At 27.4% G+C, this 22,584-nt stretch overlaps 1 protein-coding gene across 2 annotated transcripts; it reads left to right on the top strand.

Annotated features, from left to right (window-relative positions):
• Nucleotides 1-966: 966 nt before the first annotated feature.
• LOC126896118 (uncharacterized) lies at nt 967-20,187 on the top strand. 2 transcript variants are annotated; one of them, XM_050668603.1, is made up of 2 exons: nt 967-985; nt 19,109-20,187. In XM_050668603.1, exon 2 carries the CDS (start codon nt 19,231-19,233, stop codon nt 19,924-19,926), a length of 696 nt encoding a protein of 231 aa, XP_050524560.1. In that variant the 5' UTR covers nt 967-985; nt 19,109-19,230; the 3' UTR covers nt 19,927-20,187. The 2 variants fall into 2 exon arrangements, with proteins under 2 accessions (XP_050524560.1, XP_050524559.1); XM_050668602.1 differs by lacking the exon at nt 967-985 and adding an exon at nt 17,003-17,445.
• The last annotated feature ends 2,397 nt before the right edge of the window (nt 20,188-22,584 follow it).

Genomic DNA, 22,584 nt, shown 5'->3' with positions numbered 1-22,584 from the left:
TATTTTNCCTCCGTATTTTCAATTAAATTTATTTTACAGTTATTAGTATTTATGTTTCTGTTATGAGTTATTTTTACAAAATCGTTTTTTGATTCAGTATTAGAATTAAAATTCGAACTTGTTTCAATATATTTATTATTTACTTGAAAATTCGGAGAATTAAAACTATTTTGTGATAAGTTTATTTCTTCATAATCATTATCATCAGAAAAAGTTACAATTTTTTTATTTTTAGCTATCTCTGTAAAAAGAGAGTTAGTATAAAGACCGTTATCAAAAAAATTATTACTGTATAAATTTTCACTAGTATCTAAAAAATTTTCCACCTTTTCTACAATATGATCAGTGCTAACATTTAATTTATCACACAATACTGTCGTAATATGCACAATGTTCTGCATTACGCATCTTACATTATCAATAAAAAATTACTACTCTATATTTACTACTNATAATCTGTATTTTATATTACTAGTATACAAACAAATAATTAATTTATCTGTCATAACATATACACATTTGTACAATAGCTATTATATATGTTAAATTGATTATTGTACACTATACATCTTATCTTAAAATAACTATCCTGTTATGTTCAATTTAATACAATAAATTGAGAATCACTAAATGCGCTGACGACAACAACCCATGAAGGGGTAATTAAAAATAATATAAAAAGGCTTAGTTCTGCTTGCACATTAGTGAATGAGCGAGCGTGCCAGCGAGCGGCTCGAATTCTCTCTTCTTTTGAAGGCCTGAATTCAATAAAGAATTCAGGATTCTTCTATTTGATTTATTTTGAACAAACTAGCCGCGACCCCGTGTTGTCGTCGGTATATTTTATAGCGATTTCAAATACAATTATTTTTGCGTCAATACGTTATTATTTATTTACAAGGAAAAGTATAAATCTGAACGTGAGATATATAAANATAAATATTTACGCAAACTTTGACGATCTTTGTACAAGCCAAATAAAAAAGTAAGTAAATTTATATTAACCCAATTATTTAGAATTAATAATCTGAGTAAAGAATGATAAAGCAATAGATCACATATTTATATTCAAACTTTATTAATTGTTGTTGACTAGTTCGTACCTTATACATAATCACATTACATGGTATTCGTGAGATGGCCACCGCCTCTTCGTTGCCTAAAAGAGTTTAAAACCTAATGTGATTTCTACTGTATATATAAACACTTCGACTGGGTATTCGTGAGATGGCCACCGCCTCTTCGTTGCCTCAGTGTATTATTTCAGGTACTTACCAGTTAGACCATTTGTAATATCTCTATAGAGAAACTTTAATTAATTCTTTTTATATCTACTTGTCTTTATTGTTCTAAACCCTCGGACTCTACAACCCCGATAGAACCTCGTTGCTCCTGAATTGACCAAATCCCTAACATCCAACCTTGGTCAAATAAAATTCCCCATACACCGTTTTATTTTATATATTTTTGTATATAATCTTTGGTTTGATTGGTTCATTTAATTAAAGTAAATTATTAAAATTAATTAAGTTCTGAATATTTCAATTGCAGAATTTTTTTAAACACCAAAAGTTATTAGGATATGATTACTATTCTTTCTATTTCAGTTATCTATTACGATAAAAATGTAAAAAAATCGAATTTTTCTGACAAATGTACTGTAATTAGTAATTATAAAATTTCCAGATTGCATATTAATCTTAAAAATTTCATTTTTTTCAATTTAATAATGTCAATTTCAAACTTGCAAGTTGAACTATAAGTTATGGTAACAAATTCATTTTTTAGCTTCGATGCGAAGCTGAGAAGGTATTTTTCATTAAAACTTTCACTTTAAAAGACAATAAAAAATAGGTTCAAAATGATTACCTTTAACATATTAAAAATCAAAATCAGTATTAATTTAATACAATTTTTTTTGTTCTTAATTATTTTTTTTTATATGTAAATACTTATTTTTTAATAATAAGTAATAATATTAAAACTTAGAAGTAATAGAAAAAGTTTAATTGCACATTTGAAAACATCACGAAAAGTTTATTTAGAAAAGTATATTTTTTTTCTGATGAAAGTTCCTTTTGTTTAGTGTATTTATTCATAAGTAACAAAATTTTTTTATTAAAAAGTATTGCATAAATTCCTTTAAATTTGTATACGCATTAAAAGTATATGAATATACAACTCCTTTTTATTTTTATAATATCTCCGTAAAAATTACAATATTATATTATTGAATACCACTTTCATACTCAATTTAATTACTGTAATTATTATGTATTCATATATTATAGTTATAAATCGGGGTAAAATTAAGGGAATAAGTGTTATTGTTGTTTTTGAAATAATCTACCAATTTCATTTTTTTCTATTTAATAATATTTATTTCAAACTTGCAAGTTGAGTTAAAAGTTATGGTAATAAATTCATTTTTTTTTTATTAAAACTTTCACTTTAAAGAACAAAAAGAAGTAGGTTCAAAATGATTACTTTTAACATATTAAAAATCAATAATAATTTGAAAATAATTAATTATAAAAATTATATAATATATAATTAAAATAATTACTAATCTGGATATAATTAAGGAAATAGGAGTTGATGTTGGGTTGGGTTGGTTACATTTTTAACTTTATAATGCTATAACTCATTGAAAAGTGTACGAATCAACACAATTTTTTTATGAGAAATAATATTTTTTAATAATCCCTTTTTCATTCGACATACTTTATCTTAATCAGGGTATTAATAAGAAACTAGCAGATAATGTAGCTTTTGTAATTATCCACCAATTTCTTAGAATTAAACACTATCTACTGATTTGCATCGAAGCGTTTCTTATGATAGTGATTTTAATCACTGTCAGATTAAATCTATACTGGACCCAACTATGCAACATCCCCACTATGCCGCGACTCCACTGTGCTGGGTTTTTTTTTTTGTTATGTATTTCATAAAAATAAACAATTAAACAAAAAAAAATAGTATTTATTTTAGAAAAGTATCATATTATATTGCTATAAAATTTAACAAATTTCGTGAAAAAATTAGAAAAATAAAATCAAGATCAACTATAAATAAATATATACATTACAGTAAATTCATTCAAAATCACGATGAATTTATGAATAAAATAATTTATATAAATTTATAGACCAGTAATTTTATAGGAGTAAATAATATCAAAAATTGGAAATTGCTTGTTAATAGAACTATTTTTTAGATAAAATTATAGAAATTCTTTAATTAATGATATTTAAATGGGCTATTAAAGATATTTAAAGTTTGATGTTGTATTTAAAAAAATACAAACGAATAAATATAATTTTTTTAACCAGGTAAATTTATTATAAATGAATGGAACACACTGTTAATAATTTTTAAAACTAAAACCGAATCAACAATTTGTGACGTGGTTTATTTTAAATAACATAGTACGCCATCACTTAATAAACCATTTATATTTTCAATGAGAAAAAGTTTTTATAATTTTATCAAAATTTAATTGCTCGGCATACGTATTTTAAAATAATTACTGTGTTTTTAATAATTACGAAATAAATCTTCTACCACATAATAAAAATGAAGTATTCTACTACATTCATATTTTTCTTATTATCTTTAGCAACTAATGGACAGCCAGAAAAAAAGGTAAAACATTTACAATTAAATTTTTAAACTCAATTTTATAAAGTAGCAAGTGGGTCTACATTGCAAAAACGCCAGTTTTGGTCTACCAAAATAAAGATGTATTTTGTACTGATGGACTATTGTTTGATAAAAATAATTGTTATAATGGAACCAACGTTAATAGAATGTTAAAGAAAAACTAAGAAAAACAATATTGCTTATTAATAGACGTTACACTGTTAGTTTTGCATGGATCGTACAACATTTAACAGAAATACGTTGTGACTGTATTTACTGGAGAGACTGTAGAGATAAAATAAATTTCCCGCATTGTGTGAAATTATTTAAATCAAGTATTGCCATTTCCAAACAACTTATAATACGTTTTATCAGTGCACTATATTTCCTAATGAATTTGTTAGATATTGATACCAACCCATTTATTTTACAAGAATTAAAAGATTTTATTCCACGGGTAAACAAAATTGAAAGTCAAGAAACAGATGACGAAAAATATTTGATGAATATTAATAGTGTATTTAAGAACAAATACACTAACAAGAGTAATTTGTATGAAATACTCCAAAGTCAAAGAATTAGTGTATTTAATCTTGATTTTCTCAATAAAGGAAAATTCCAATATTCTATAGAAGAAAATAAGGAATTTAAAAACTTTACTTCCTTTGAATATGTAGAACATTACTTAAAAAGTTATATTAATAATAAAATTACTGTAGAGTATGATTATTTAGGCTTTTCATATGAAAAAAAAAAACTTCTTACGTTCACGATTTAAAAGTTTAAAACAAAATCAATGTTTTTTACCACAAAAAACCTGTATTAAATTTAATTTCTTAAAAAAAATAATAAATATAGATATTTGTATATATTTTATTTATCTTACATAAAATATTTTGAATAAATTTAAATAATTCAGTCATTCAGTTAATTTTTTTTATGGTGTATTATGATTTTTATTTGATATATTTTAATACTCTGTATGCGAGGACGTATTAGACACCTTAGGATTAGAGAAATATATCAATAAATAAAAATGTCATCCAATATTCATTGTTGAAATTTTGGAACCTCGACCCTTTAAATTTTTTAAATGAAGTTTTGACTGGTTGCCATTTTATGTGAATGTGCTTACAAAATTAGTTGCGTATCTCTTATCATATTTTTTTTCCTAATATTGACTTAACAATTCTGGTAAATAATAAGATGTTGGTATACATCATTGTTATTTATTGATAATTAGATTTATTTCGTAATAATAGATACATAAAATTATTTTTTTAAAATTCGTCTAGTATTGATTTACTTTAATAAATAAATCATCTAAAATGGAGCATCCTTACTAGCCCATTAAAATTTCATTAATACAAAAGTTACAAAAGTTTATTAGATTGGCAAGCTAATTAAAAAAATCCAAAAAGAGAGTAATAATTTGTAAGAAATATTCAAATATCAAAAGATTATTTTTTCTTAACTGATCATTCACATTTAACATTGATTGATTCCATTTCTTCTCTTGTAGGAATGAATTTAAAATGTCAATTGTATTTTATTTTTTTGTTCATTCATTAGTTAGCTAATATGATAACTATATATATATGTTATAATTCTTTCTTATTAAGTGATAAAAGATTTATTTCTTAATTATTCAAAACACTATGATTATTTTAAAATACGTATGAAATTAAATTTTGATAAAAATATAAAAACTTTTTCTCTATGAAAATATTACTAGTTTATTAAGGAATGGCGCACTATGTAATTTAAAATAAACCGCGTCACAAATTGTTGATGCGTTCTTAGTTTTAAAAATTATTAACACTTTGTTCCATTCATTTATAATAAAATCACTTCGTTAAAAAAATAAAATTATTGGCTTCTATTTTAATAAATACAACAACGAGCTTTTAGTATCTTTACAAGCCAAATAAGATTTCATTTATACCATTATAATTTTTATAATTTAGACTAACAAATTGTTTTATTAACAAGCAATTTTCAATTTTTTATAATAAATTTACCATTGTTTACTGTTCATACTATTTTTACATACTGAATTTGTTATATTTATATCATTATTATATAATACTTTGATTCTAAAATTGTTTAATTAAACACAGTTTTTATATTTTTCTGTTGTATAATTTTATGTTTTTATGAAAAATAATGTAATATTATCACATAATTATTTTAATTCTGAATGTTTAGTATCCAAATTCCACCCTGGGCACGATTTTATTCTGTGCGATCTCTTTGCAGAGTCCGATAGATTTGTGGTTGTAACTATCGCTTTGAAAATGGGCATGAATGTATCTATAAACATTTTAAATTGCATAGAACAATGCATAAAAACATTAACACATCCAGACTTCTCTTTGACACGTTTATCAAAAAACAATACAGATATAAATTACAATTTATAGTAATTATTTATTATTGTATAATTATAATAATTGTTATAGTCTCACATTGTGAATTTTGTATTAATAAAGAAAATGTATAATAAGAATTCTTTTCTCTCTTTTTAAGATCCCAGAATATAAACAATCAAACAATAATCTTTTATATATTTTTTAAATGGATGTTTTAAGTACAACTTAGTATCAACGCACTTCCAAACGACCCAACGCGACGTTTTAAACGCACCTGGATAAATATAAAAAAAAATCTTTAACTTAATATAACTTTAACTAACGATGCAAATATTTTACTTTTATTGTGAGGGGGTTCTAATGTGCACTACCCATTTATCCTATACATGTATTCAATTAATTTAACAAATTAATTATTGTATGAATTGTATAGGCTGTAAATATATAAATAAAGAGAATAGTAAAAAAAAAAATAGAGATTTTTTAACTACTCGATAAAGTACTTAATTTATACATGTTTGTAATAAAGTATGGACAATTTAATCTACATTGGATTTGATAAAAAAATAAAACAAAAACATATTAAAATGACAATTATAATACATTAATAACATTTCGAAACTAAAATGATACAGAAAATTATTTAACTGAACAAAAACATTTAAAATATTTTGGTTGCCAAACATTTGTGTTTAATATATTCAAATGCAAAAGTCAACCGTACGTTATTGTGTATAAATAATTAATATAATTATGTATAAATATTAATGTATGTAAAACCATTAACACTTTAACCCTTTAACCGACCTGAGGCTGTGTCAGCAAATGAGAGGAAATAGACACAAAAATTTCAACGCAATACGATAATCAATTATCAATTTTCGACTAGACATTTTTTAGTTGCGACAATCTTTAAAAAATTGATTATAACATTATCAGTTCCATATTTAACAAAATATACGGGAAAAAAAATGTCATTTTAAACAGTAATTTATTAATAATAATGAAATTACTACACTTGACATAATGTATATACAGAGTGGCCCACCACTCACTGACAACTTAAATAACTTTTGATCCAGTTAATATTTTCAGCTGATTTCTTTTTTAAATATTAGTTAGACGTTAGGTCTATAGCTATATCTCAATAATTAATTTTTTTACATTTTATTAAAAATATTAATTATTTTTAAATTTTAAATAAAATGTAAAAAAAAAATCTAAGATAGCTATTTTGTAGAGTAGAATTTAAGAAAAATTTTAGTAAAAAAATATCTTATTAATATTCAGTAGTAAATATTCTGTAGCATTTTGAAGTTTGTAAAAATTTGAATTTTCATGTACTATTTTACGGTTATAAACATTGAAATACGTATTGAGAAAAGGACAGAAGAAAACGCTATCTTTTCAATATACTTTTGAATGAGAGTGATAAGTAGCAATTGCCTTATCTAATTTCTTATCATGGTATTTATGCCAAGTTTGTAATGTATACACACTATCATCATATGTTTACACAGTAATCATGAAAAGATAGCGTTTTCTTCTGTCCTTTTCTCAATACGTATTGATTAAAAGTTATTTAAGTTGTCAGTGAGTGGTGGGCCACCCTGTATAAAAACGGTCGAGACTAACAGCAATTACCTAAAATATCTAAACTTAATTTTAAATGACTAAATATGTTACAATGTAGTATTATGAATTTTCAGATTTTTTTTACATTTATAATGGTTAATAATATTAATAATAGCACGTTAACAGTAACTTAATATTACATTTTTGAAAAATTAGATTTATATTAAACAACGTATGCACAACACGGCAATGAAAATCCAATAAAAATAATAATAATTAAATTTAACAAACAATAATTTTTGGCTAAAACAATCGTAATAATTATTATTTGTCTACATACAATAATATCAGGTTTCTACAATGATAACGACACAAAGTTGTTATATTGCGTGATATTGAAAAACTGAAATAAAATATGTATGTTTGATATGTTTAAGAAGTATTTGATAAAAAAAGTGTAGACAAGGCATAGATGGGATAAGTATAGATGATATTTGACAGTGATTAAAATCACTATCATAAGAAACGCTTCAATGCAAATCTGTAGATAGTGTTTCATTTAGAGAAATTGATGGATTATTCCAAAAGCAACATCAACTCTTATTTCTTTGATTATATCCTAAATAGTAGTTCTTTGATTTTTAAATATAATATATGAATAAATACTAATTATAATTATTAAATTTAGTATGAAATTGATATTCAATAATGTAATATTGTAATTTAAACGGAGAAATTATAAAAATAATAAAGAAGTTGTATTTTGCTTTATTTTTACGTGTATAAAAATTTAAAAGGCTTGATACAATAAATTTCAATAAAAACTGTTTGTTACTATAAATAAATGCACTGAACTACAAGGAACTTTCATTAGTAACAGAAATATACCATTCTAAATCAACTTTTCGCAATGTTTTCAAATCTGCAATTAGACTTTTTCTATCACTTCTAAGTTTTAGTATTATCAAAAATTAGTATTTACATATAAAAAATTCGCATCGAAGCTAAAAAATTGGCTATTTAAGCTAACTCAAATTAAAAAATTACTTTTTCGACTTTAAAAAAGTAAAAAAAATTTAATAAGTTTAATTTCTTATGTCTTATGAACTTTATTCTATGTCAATTAAATTATATAATATTCATGAAAGTCAATATATTCTCCTAATAATATATTTTAAAATAAAATAAAATACAAAACCTAGAATTTTAATAGAAAAATAGCATATTTTTAATACGGTTGCCCTTTGCGCATAGAAGATAGGTCGTCGGGAAAATTTTTTTTTTTCATTTTATAGTACATAAAATAAGCTTTAATTTGATATATGTTTAAAGGACGCAGTATTTCCGAAACATTTTCAAAAGTTAAGTTGAAAAAGTTCTATTTTTTTACAACGTTTCAAGTTTTGAACGCCCTCTATATATGAGGAAATTGTTCAATTTTAAAAAAAAGTATGTCAAATGAAAAATGTACTTATAATGTATTTATAAAAAAAAAAAATTTGTATTGATAATTACATTTTTCGAAAAGTTATTGTTAATACTCATGAATGGACTGTAATCATAAATAATAAAAACAGAGTATGAAGCTCTACCATGTGTAATATATATCAAATGTTGTTATAACCTAACTACATGAGTAACCTACGCTGATTAACCAGTAATACTATATGCGTTACGTCGTGTAGCTTAATCTGTGAATATTGTGCAAATAGCCCTTAAACGTGTCATGGTATCCGCAGAGTACCGATGGCACATAACAGTAGATTACCGCCTTGCACGAGTATCCTAGACGTCAATCGACCACCGCAGTGCGCCGACAACGATGACTATAAAATAGAAATAATTAAAATATAGTTAAGGCACTATACTCTAATTATTTCTTTCTGATTATGTGAATTATGCCCAATTTAGCTGTGCGCAGGTGAACTCATGCAGTTAACTTATTTAGAATTGCTCTAAATGTTACTTTCAATAATATTGTGTTATGTGTAAATTTGTCTATTGTAGACAAATTTATTCAATGCAATAAAATAAAAACAAACTTACTTATAGTGAATGATCAAACACAAACTGACTTGTTTTATTTAAGAAAATAATTTTCAACAAACTAACTAAATAAATATGTAATATAAAAAAATGGAATATCTGCTGCGTCCTTCTTCTTCTACTTGGTTCTGAAAACTGATCGCCGTTGAGACTACTAGCAACCCTCATTACCTTTCAGCCTGGTAGGTAGTACCGATCCCTTCTGTGACGCTAGGCAGTTGGTCAACCGGTCCGAACTACCTGCCTCTCTGTTCGCTGACAGTTATAGCACTTTTAATTTGAAAATTTAAAATCGAAAATTTTAACACAAAATTAGCGTTTTTTTAACTACGGCAGCCATTTACATGCAGAAAATAAAGTGTCGAGACAATTTTTTTTTCATTTTGTAGTACATAAAATAAGCTTTAATTTGATAAATCTTTAAAAGACGCAGTATTTCCGGAACATTTTCAAAAATTAAGTTGAAAAAGTTAGTTTTTGTAAAAATTTGGTATTTAAATCCCCCCCAATGAGCTGGTTAAGTGTTAGATTTTCAAAAAATTGATATCAAATGAAAGGGAAGTATCTAACGTTTTAGTATAAAAAAAAATTATGTTGATTTGTTTATTTTTGAAAAAGTTATGGAAGTTTTAAAAAAAAAAAGTGAAAAAAATGACAAAATTTACCTATTTTTAAATTTGTAATTTTTTTGGATATCTCCCCTATTTGCGGGGAACGAGGGAAAATTTTTCAATTTTCAAGGGTAATGTCTTCAACTAGATACAATTTGTGATCTTTTGACGTATTGTTAAAAGAAACCGGTCCAGTGAGAGCTGAGAAAAAGTAGCAACAGACATAAAAAAAAAAAAAAAATAACACATCATAGTAAAATAGTAAAATACTTTCTCAGCTTCGCATTGAAGCTAAAAATACTTTGAAATTAATAAAACTTTTGTATTAAACTTTCATAGGTGTGAAGATGGAAAAATATTCTTTTTTTTAAATTCTTTTGAAATGTGCGAGTAATTTAACAATTATACATAAATTTAACATCACTCTAATTAGAATGAATTCAATTTAATAATATCATTATAATTACAATTATAAAGTAAAAAATTTAAGTAAATTTGTCAGAACAATTTTATTAAAAAAAAAAAAATTGTTATCTGCCTAAAATGTTATCCATCCATTTTGGTTGCGTTCTAATTAAATGAGAATTTAATTAATTTTGTTATTATACACCTTAAGAAATTCATGATTCATGTTACAATTGAAGTGCTTCTACTTAAATGGCGGATAAGTTTCAATTTAATTAAACGTTAAAAGTTATTGTCTTTTTCCTCTTTTTATTTTAGTAAATTTTAACTTATAATTGGATTTAATCATTTTGGTTAAGTTGCACAAATAACTTAACATTAATTGGTATATATAAATATATAAGCTACATAAATTAAAACATTTTTTTTTTTATTTATAAATTAATTAATTAAACTTGAATTATCTAAGATAAAAAATTTAAATATTTGTAAAAATTGTTTGATAACGCATCGATAAGTAAACGGAAAATAGTCCATTAGGGTAATAAAATGTTCTTTTATGTTAAACATATTAGAGCATATTTTTAACAACCCATATATTTTAGATGAATTAATAAAATTTGTCGGGTTGATAAGCAGAGAAATAAATGAAAATGACAATTCATATGTGGACAAAATTGAACGTAAGTTTAAAGAGGAGTACGAAGGGAATAATTGTAAATTGATCAATATAGTTCGGAGACTATTGCATTAATCGAAGATATACTAGTGCAATTTATATTGACTTCGATCTTGGTAATTATAAAAAGAAACGGTGTTTTGCGCGACGGTCGTGATGCGTGATATGTTGTTACCGGATAAAAATTGCGTAGGGCGCGTTTTAACTGAAACGTCGTTCAAAACGCTGCGCCCTGTTTGGATCTGTTGTAGGCTGGGGGGGCGGATTAATTCCCTCCTAGCCGATTGCCGTTTCCCGATACCGACGGTCTATTTGGGCATTGGCGATGCCAGTGTCGCTCGCCGCAATATCGGCACGGGGTAGGCGGTGCGTCCGCGTGTGCATAACCCGCTCGCTGTCGGGCCGCTGGTTGAGCGGTATGCCGTGGAGGCAGTTCGGCTGGCTGTCGGGACGCTGGCGGAGCGTACCGAGGAGCCGCGGTCTTATCTACGTCGTGCGCTATCTCACGTAGATCGGCGAAAGACGCTGGTTGCATTAACCGTATCGTAGCGCAGTAATCGTCCCGTAAAAGCCCCGTTAACTGTCGCAAAAGTTGTTGTTTTGGTAACCCACAACGTACTCGGGCGGCCAAACGTTGTTTATGAACAATAAACTCGGTTAACGCTTGTCGGGGTCCTGTCGCGTCGTTTTTAAGTCCGTCTCGAGCGCAGTCCGGATATCGATATTGTCGAACTCCTCGAGTAATTCGGACATATATTCCGTCCATGGCATAATGTTTAATTTTATGGCTCGCCACCAATCACCTGCCCTGTCGTTCAAAAACGGGACGACGATATTCACCCACGCCGTTGGGTGTATACCGCCCTGACAGAGTAGATCCTCAGCTCGGTCTAGAAACTCCGGTGGGTCCTCTTCGTTTCTCCCGTAATACTCAGGTAAACAGGCGCGTACGGTGCGTAGGTCGTGGTAGGGTACCAATACCGACCGCGAGCTGCGGGTAGGCGACAAATCATTAAAGGACCGACGACCGTCGGTTGTGTTGAATTGCCCCTCCCGTGGTTGGCGCGTAAACGAAAAATCGGTCGGCTCGTTCTCATATGTATGAGTGCGCTGATAATGTTCGTCTTGCTAATCCGAGGTAGCGACGCTTGTACGTACGACCGTCTCATGTTGCGGGCTTGTTGTGCTTCGATGTCCGCGAGGCGCTCGTGTAAAATTGCGTCGTGTCCGTCGCTCCCGATGGACCGAATGTAACGCGATGCGCTTCCGATCGTCGACTATCATTTCGGTCAACGTTAACTTGTCGAATAGTCGGTTGTACAGCAACATGTGGGGACGGCGGCATATTTTGACTGATTCGCTCAAGCATGTTGGAATTCTGTCGCTGTTCCATTGACATACGCGACAGCGACCTTTCTAGTTCAGTCATCCGTGCCTCGATCCGCGCGTTATTCGAAATGTCGCTAATATTCTGTCGGATCGCTCCGACTTGTTCTGCCGCGTGCGCTATCGAGCGAGCAACGTATACGCCTACAACGTACGGCGTGCCTAGTAGTCCGCTTGCACGCGTCATTTCCTCCGGTTGGTCGACATCAGATTCGTCGTGTGATGTGTGTAGCACGAGGTTCACCGGATGTTCCTCCGGTAAAGGCGCTACGACGGGCCGCTGATTGCTCGCTTGCTTAATCAACTTTTTTTGAACGTTATTATTATTTCATTATTACTATAGATTTAATGCTAATAACAATAATCTATTGTTATTAGACGAGGAAGTAAATATTTATAAACATTTTGTAGAATTGTTGTAGTATTAACTTTGTAAAAGACAAAAAAAAACGTTTTAGTATATACGATGGAATGGATTGAATTGTCGGGGAGAGTACCCCGGGAGCACTGTGGATAATCTCATTTTTGTGTAGTAAGATTTTGTTGAAATAATTCTGACAATAAGTCTTTATCGTCGTGTATTACTTTATTGTACTTTTAGCGTGTGCAAGTTTTATATGATTTATCTCGTTTAATAATATTTTTGATTATTACGATTATTCTATTATTATGATTATTATTCCAAGTAAAGGTTTGCGGATCGTGTGTCGTGCGCCCGATTTCCAACATGCGGTTGTACGTTTCTTAGTACCTAAGTGTATTGTTCCTGCTGAGTAGTCCCAGGCGACTTTCTTATCAATCAGAAGTTCATGGCCGAGTAATACGTCGCAATACAGGTCGTCTAAAACAACCGCTGAAAAACGCACTTTTAAATCCGCGATTTTGGCGGTAAACGTGGCGGTGTGTCCTTTTTAAACAGTTCCGTATTTATAAGCAATTACCGGTTTTACATACGATTTATGCGCCTGTGAGTCGTGTAAAGCTGTGACGAAGCCATTTTGGGATTCTAACTCGACTGCTGGAATAGTAATTCTACGCGGTCACTTTCATTATTCGGGTGGTTTACGGTTCGAACGGGGGGCAGCTGGTTCTTAACCGCGACGCCGGTTTGCCCACTGACAGTGTTAACTGCCATTAGTGGACTAGCCGGGTCCACTGACATCCCCTCCTCCACTGTACCCGAAAAAATTTCGAACACCTGACTCGCGCTATGTTCGGTCGTATCGGCAGTGTCTTCGAACTCCGATACCCTGATTACATCCGAATTTACCGCGGCGTCCCCTCCATTCCGATAAGACGGGGGTGCGGTGCCGAAAAAGTGCCAAGATCGTTGGCGGTATGTAACTCGTAAGGGCCGTTAGATTACCTAATACGTTTGAAATGTATGAATTTGTAGAAGTTACCTTAAGAAATGGTTTTCAGGATAAGGAGAAAACATTATATACTAATCTGGGCTTTTTTTATGGCAAATTAAAAAATGAAACTACTTATGTTCATAAATTGGTAATTGTAAAGAGAAAAGAAAGATTTGTTTTGTTTTTAACTGTTAAATTGTTATAGTCAATTTTTCTCTAACACACGATTTTTTATACATGTGAATATTAAAAAATAAAATAAATTTATAAAGAATATATTCATTGTGTTTAGTTAGCTATTTATACTGTATCAACATTTTGTCAGGATTTGTAATAAACACATATAAAATGAAATTTGTTACTTGTAATAACATACCGTAAAATAATTTTAACTATTTCATTCTGCTTTACTGATTTATAAAGTTATATAGCCTATTTAATTGCTCGAGAGAATGATTTTATTTTTAATAATAAGATTGTTTTGAATAGAACAATAATAATGCTGCGTATTTCATTAAAAATATAATTTTAATGATGTACGTATATTTTTATTAAATAAATATATTTTATAGAGGGATACTGTGGCTGAGCAGGTTACGGGCAGCTTCATTTACCAAATGAGACATTAGATAATTGTACTCCCCATCCCACTATCCTCGTGACGAGCTATCTACCCGTCCTAAAGTATAAATGGTTAAGAAACCCCCTCCTTTGGAGAAGGCCGCAATGGGCCCTTAATGGGCTGATAAAATGATAATCAAAAAAAAATAAATATATTTTTCATTAAGTGAATGATACCTATATTCGTTTACCACTAACTATTCTCTTGGCGGTACAATACTTGGTCGTCTATCTTGCATAAAATAGTTTTAGTTTATTCATTTATTTACCTCTCCTTTCATCATCATATTAATGAGTGAATGAGTCGAAAAGAAATTTCTGACTTTGCTGCATTAATATTAATTATAACTACATGATTCTATTCCTGTACGAGATGAATTAGATATAACAACGTTAATTTCTTTCCATAGAAATGTCGATCTATTTATTATTAATTACCTTCTCATTGGATTCAGAACTTAGGACTTAAAATTGATGTTCGAGTCCTTATCCATGCTACCAAAAACCATTTCTCCATGCTCCGTTGAATAAACAGTTTTAATTCTAAGGCCACTATCTTAAAAATTAAATATTATGTATGTATGGGAAAACTATTTTTCATTTATTATATAAAATTATTATTTGCATGATTCACTTGATTATTAGGTTTGTAATTCTGATTATTTTTTATGTATCATTAACTATAACTTTAAATAATTTAAGTACTACTTTAGTATAAAAATGCTCTGCCGGTCGTCAATTTGAAATACTAAATAAATATTTTTCAAAGTTTCTCGCGCATTCTCATCATAACAAGATTGACACGGTCAGTAATAGCGCACTACTCATTTACAGTGAATTTGCACGTTATCCGGTCGTGATTATCAGCTGTCACCGTCGCACTCATTAGTGTTGACCATAACACCAGTTTGTCTTATCCGGCTGTCGGTAGACAGGACAGGTCAGCGGTGCAGCACCGCGAGACACGTCGGCGACTATGTAAACTAGTTCGTCTGTGACTTACATCCGCCGTACGCGCCGTGTGATTTTTCATCAGCGCCTTATTGTGTTTTATTCGCACCTTACTGTTCACCAGTTTTTATAATATTAATATAACTTCAAATAATATAAATCGACTCCATAACGGTGTTACGTTTATTATTATTAAATACCTTTATACTGTGTCAAGATTGAAAAATATTTCATATATTTAGACACTTTTAAGGCGACGATATATTAGCCAGATAAATCCCGTTGCTTGTACATTGAATAGATGCGGCACCACAACACCAAGACCAAAATTATCTCTGTTCATTACTATGCACGGTCTGCCAATGCAATATTTGTAATGTTCAATTATTCTATATAAATTGAATTAAGAAAAATAACAACAGTCTACCTACTCGATAAGAAAACAAAACAACAGTTCTTTACTATTGAATGGACATTTAATAGTTGGATTAAATTTATTGTTATAATAAAATAATTTTAAAAAAATTGCATATTTTAAATATTGACATTTATTTCCATAATTTGAAAAAAAACGTATTAACGTTAAGAGCAAAGAAGTTTAAATTAAAAGATTCAAAAAAAAAAAAAAAAAATTTAGAGACAAATGGCTTATGAAATAAGAATTCAATTTCAGTTCAGATTCTTTAACAAATTCTGGTTTAAAAAAAGGATAGAGCCAATAATGGAGTAAGGTGCTTGTCATTGTTAAGATATTATTGAGATATGATTGATCTATTGCGCCCCACATTTATAACACATAATTCTAAAATAAAATATATATAATAATTATTATATTTCTAAGTATTATTTATATAAAAATTAATAATTTGAAAATACATACCATAATTGTTATTCTCCATCTGCTAAACAAATATTTTTGTTTAGTACCGTGTCAGGTACCGTATATTTTGCGATACGTTTAATACACGGTCACATCGTCCTATCCATCAGCCGCCTTATTACATCGCGAGCCCAGCCTGATTAGAGTACCCCAACTATCTAGTCAGGGTGCAAAGTCTGTCTAGTGGAGCGCGGTCGACCACCGATCGCCGGCGGTGAACGCTCCATCTTGTTTCTGACGTCCTACGTGAATTTTCTCTGTCCGCCGTCGTCACGTGTTGTGCATTAAAAGTTACTTTTTTATGACTGTTATGATAAATATAAAGATGCTATAATTTATTATCGTTAATTGATATTATACTTAATAATGAGAAATACACTTATTATTTTAAAATACGTATGTCATGTAATGAAGTTAAAATTAAAAAAATTGTTATTTTTTTCTCATTTCAAAATTAAGTGGATGATTATTTGATTGCGTATGTTATGTAATGTAAGTTTGTAATGGTACAGTTTAGATGAAATGTTGTAAATGTACTATTATTGTATGATTACTCGTATTATTGTATAATATGCGGCAACATCGTGTGGGACTTTTGCATTCGCGTTATGTGGTGGCGGCGCTGGAAAAATGTTGTCATGCCTAACAAAGTGATAAGAAGATAAAATAATTGGTTGGTTATGTTTTAAAAAAGAAATGAAATACGGAATGATATCTATGTATTAAAAAAAGTGAACATTTTTTGTTTTTCGTTTTCTCTCTAAATAAAAACTAACAAGTAACAATAAGATTTTTCATGATGAATTAAATGGAAATATCAACAAACAATGTTTGAGAGAACAGCGAATAAGTACGCACGAATATCAACTATATTTGAACATCAATGAACAACTGCATCACCAGTACAACTGAAATTAAGGTTAGAAATATAACTACCACTAATCGTACACATACTAAATAGTACATAGAAATGAATATGTTTATTTTTGTATATATTGATATTTATATAAATTTTTAAATTGTTGTTTAATACAGAAACGAATAAATACTTCTAATGTTAACGAATTGTAATCAAAACCAATTTTTAATTTGTAAAATAAATTAAATACCATTTCAAGTTTTTCATTCATTTTCTATTTTATAAGTTAGTTAAATATGTTTATTGTCATTAAAAAAATAAAGCTTACGTCCTTTTAAACAAAACTTTTCTTAAAGTAATCACTATTTTATAATATATATATAAATACATGAAGTCAATATAAACGCTTAGGATAACAGTTTAATTTTAAATGATACGATTTCCTTGCAAAAAATCTGCTACTAATTTTTATATGTAAAAGATAACTTTCTATATATTTTATTAAAAATAAAATTTTAATAATATACCCGTATTTTGATAGTTCTAGAAAAAAATATAATATTTTATTGGAGATTCACAAAAGTATGTCGTAATATGCCCAATGCATCTTACATTTATCAATGAAAAATTGATTATCTGTATTTTATATTATTTGTGTACACACAAATAATTAATCTGTCATAATGCTACATTACTGTCCACTTTGTTTTATTAATTATACATCTCAATTCAATCATTATTAACCATGTGTCTTTTCTTAAAATGACAATCACGTAATGTTTAATTTTATTACAATAAAAAATTATTCACTATATGGCACTATATGACGACAATATCCCTAAGTTGGCGATATTCAATAGACTAAAGCCGAAGTGTTTGATACTTTCATATACCTTTTTATTAAGTCACAGTCCCACGTTGTCATCGGCATATTTTTGTGCTTATTATAAATCCGTCATTTTTGTTTTAAAATTGTATTACAAAATATATCCTTAATATCTTCATTATTAATATGTCATATTATATTTATATCTATTATATTTTTAAAGTATCATATTATATTGCTATAAAATTTTACAAATTTCGTAAAAACATTAGTAAAATAATATCAAGATCAACTGTAAATAAATATTATATTTATTTACATATATTATATAATATTTATTATATATATTTAAAATATATATAAATATTATGGTAATTCCATTAATTACATGATGCATTTATGAATAAAATAACTATATAATCATATTGATCCAAAGTTTTAGAGGAGTAAATAATATCAATGATTGGAAATGGCTAGTTAATAAAAATATTTTTAGATAAAATTACAAAAATTATCGAATTCATGATATTTTATTTAGCTAGTAAAGATACTTAAAGTTTGATGTTGTATTTTTAAAACACAAACGAATAAATATAATTTTTTTAACCGGGTAAATTTATTATGAATGAATGAAACACACTGTGAATAATTTTTAAAACTAAGAACGTATCAACAATTTATGACGTGGTTTATTTTAAATTACATAGTACGCCATCACTTAATAAACCATTTATATTTTCAATGAGAAAAAGTTTTTATAATTTTATCAAAATTTAATTGCGTGGTATACGTATTTTAAAATAATAACAGTGTTTTTAATAATTACGAATTAAATCTTCTACGACCTAATAAAAATGAATTATTCTAGTATATTCATATTTTCCTTATTATCTTTAGCGACTAATGGACAGCCAAAACAAAAAGGTGAAAAATTTACAATTCAATTTTTAAACTCATTTTTACAAAGTAGCAAGTGGAACATTGCAAATAGGCCAGTGACAGTCTACCAAAACAGAGATATGTTTAGTTCTATTGGACTACTGTTTGATAAAAATAATTGTTATGAAGGAACCAAGGTTAATTATAGGAATGTTGAAGAAAAACTAAGAAAAACAATATTGCTTATTAATAGACAGTACACTGTTAGTTTTGCATGGATCGTACAACATTTAACAGAAATACGTTGTGACTGTATTTACTGGGAAGACTTAAGAGATACAAAAAATTTCCCGCATTGTGTGAAATTATTCAAATCAAGTATTGTCATTTCCAAACAACTTATAATACGTTTTATCAGTGCAATAAAGTTCCTAATAAATTTGTTAGATATTGATACCAACCCATTTATTTTACAAGAATTAAAAGATTTTATTCCACTGGTAAACAAAATTGAAAGTCAAGAAACAGATGACAAAAAATATTTGATGAATATTAATAATGTATTTAAGGAAAAATACACTAACAAGAGTAATTTGTATAAAATACTCCAAAGTCAAAATATTAGTGTATTTAATCTTGATTTTCTCAATAGAGGAAAATTCAAATATTTTATTGAAGAAAAAAAGGAATTTAAAAACTTTACTTACTTTGAATATGTAGAACATTACTTAAGAAATTATATTAACAATAAAACTACTGAAGAGTATTTTAATCTAGGCTTTTCATATGATAAAGAAAGAAAAACAACTTCTTATGTTCACGATTTGGAAGTTTAAAATAAAATCAATTTTGTTTACCAAAAAAATGGATTTAAAATAAATTTAATTTGCTTTGGATATGTAGAATTTCACTTCAGAAGTCATATTAATGTTCATGATTTGAAAGTTTAAAACAATTTCAATGTTGCTTATCAAAAAAAATGAATTTTAAATAAATTTTATTTTATATAATTTTAAAATATAGATATCTGTGAATATTTTTTATGTTTTTATGTATTTTAGATAAATTTCAATAATTCAGACTTTCTATTAATTTTTATTTATATGGTGTAACATGATTTTATTTATTGATTTAATTTAATACTTTAATATGAAAGTACGTTATTGGTATCTTTCAATTTTTTATGTATAATTTTAATAAAATTATATTATGATAAAATTATCTGTTAAATTACATAATTACGCTATCACTTAATAAACTATTTATATTTTTATTAAAATTTAATTGTATGGCATACGTATTTTAAAATAATAACAGTGTTTTTAATAATTACGGAATAAATCTTCTACCACATAATAAAAATGAAATATACTTGTATATTCATAATTTTCTTATTATTTAATGCAACTAGTGGACAGCTATAAAAAACGATAAATTATTTGTAATTCAAAAAAATAAATGGAATCTTTCAAAGTTAACTGTATATGACCACCTATGCAAAATTCATTTTGAAACTTATACACTATTATTTAATATAAATGAATGTTTAAAGATAATATCGTCAACAAAAAGAATGTAGATTAAAAACTAAAAAAAAACAATCTTGTTTATTAATAATGAGTATACTATTAGTTTTGCATGGATTGTGCATCACTTAAAAGAAATATGTTGTGATTGTAGAATGAAAAATATTCATCTCATTGGGGCAGTTATTAAAATCAAGTATTGACATTTCCAAACAACTTATATAGCGTTTTATCAGTGCAATAAATTTCCTAATGAATTTGTTAGATATCAAAACCAACCCATTTATTTGAGAAGAATTAAAAGTTTTTATTATATTTATAAGCAAACTAAAAAATCCAGAAGAATATGAAACTGATTAATTGGAAAATATTAGGAATGTATTTAATAAAAAACTTTCTAAAGAGAGTAATTTGTATAAAATCCTTAAAAATCATTTTTCACAATCATACAAAATTACAAATATTTAAAAAAACAAATACAAAATTTGAAACGTTCACATACTTTGAAGATATGAAACATCACTTAAGAAATTATATTGACTCTTATACTAATTGACTGTATAATAATCTTGGCTTATCATATGATCAAGAAACAAAAATAACTTCTTATGTTCACGATTTGGAAGTTTAAAATAAAATCAATTTTGTTTACCAAAAAAATGGATTTAAAATAAATTTAATTTGCTTTGGATATGTAGAATTTCACTTCAGAAGTCATATTAAGTATAAAACTACAAGAGAGTATGATAATCTTGGCTTTTCATATAATGAGGAAACAAAAATAACTTCTTGTGTTCAAGATTTGGAAGTTTAAAATAATGTCAATGATTTTACGAAAAAATAAATTTTATTTTATATAATAATAAAATATAGGTATCTGTAAATATTTTATATATTTTTATGTACTTTACATAAAATATTTTAAATAAATTAAAATAATTACTCACCAATTTTTAAGAATTAAAGACTATCTACAGATTTGCATCGAAGCGTTTCTTATGATAGTGATTTTAATCACTGTCAGATTAAATCTATACTGAACCCAACTATGCCATGTCTCCACTATGCCAGGACCCCACTGTGCTGGGTTTTTTTTTAATACGGATTTTAGGTTCGATAAATAAGAAAGGAAAATTTTTCATTCAGAGAAAAAATATTATTGTTTTATCAGAGCAAATTTATTATAAATGAATTGTTCACACTGTTAAAAACAACTGAACACGCGTTTACAATTTGTTAAGTGTTTAATTTTTAATTAAACTTAATTACACGACATACATATTTTAAAATAACAAGTGAGTTTTTCATTAATAACGTATTAAATCACTTAATAAGAATGAATTATAATATCTTTATACTTATTTTGGTTATCAATGCACAAAGTGAACAGAAAAAATATGATAAAGGGTATGCAATAAATATTTTAAACACACTTTTACAAAGAAACAATTGGGAAATTCCACAATACGTGCTTATGACTGTCTAAGCACGTGTTCAGTTTAAATATATCGACTGTTATTAAATGTAAAAGATTGTTGTAAAAGTAACATCGTCGATGAAAAAAATGTTAATCAAAAGCTAAGAGAAACAATGTTGCTTATTAATAATGAGTATACAATAAGTTAAGCATGGATCGTCAATCACGTAAGATACATAGTAGCTAATTTTATTGGAAAGAAAAATGTAAGTACTTTAGAAAGTCACGCACATTGTGTAAAAGTATTAATACCAAGTATTGAGAGTTCCGAACTACTTATTACACGTTTTATCAGAGCAATAAACTTCATAAAGAATTTGTTAAATATCAAAACTAACCCATTTATTTTAAACGTATTAATAAAATTTATTTAAATAAAATTTATTGAATTGATAAACAGAGAAATAAACGAAAATGACAATTCATATGTAGACAAAATTATTAAGAATAATTTAAGAAGATATAAAAATGATAATAATTTACCTTCAACG

Source organism: Daktulosphaira vitifoliae, unplaced genomic scaffold, assembly GCF_025091365.1.
Source record: "Daktulosphaira vitifoliae isolate Bord-2020 unplaced genomic scaffold, ASM2509136v1 Scaffold_1, whole genome shotgun sequence".
Taxonomy (NCBI): domain Eukaryota; kingdom Metazoa; phylum Arthropoda; class Insecta; order Hemiptera; family Phylloxeridae; genus Daktulosphaira; species Daktulosphaira vitifoliae.
The sequence above is the reverse complement of the archived record's forward strand: the minus strand, read 5'-3'. Positions and strand labels throughout refer to the sequence as shown.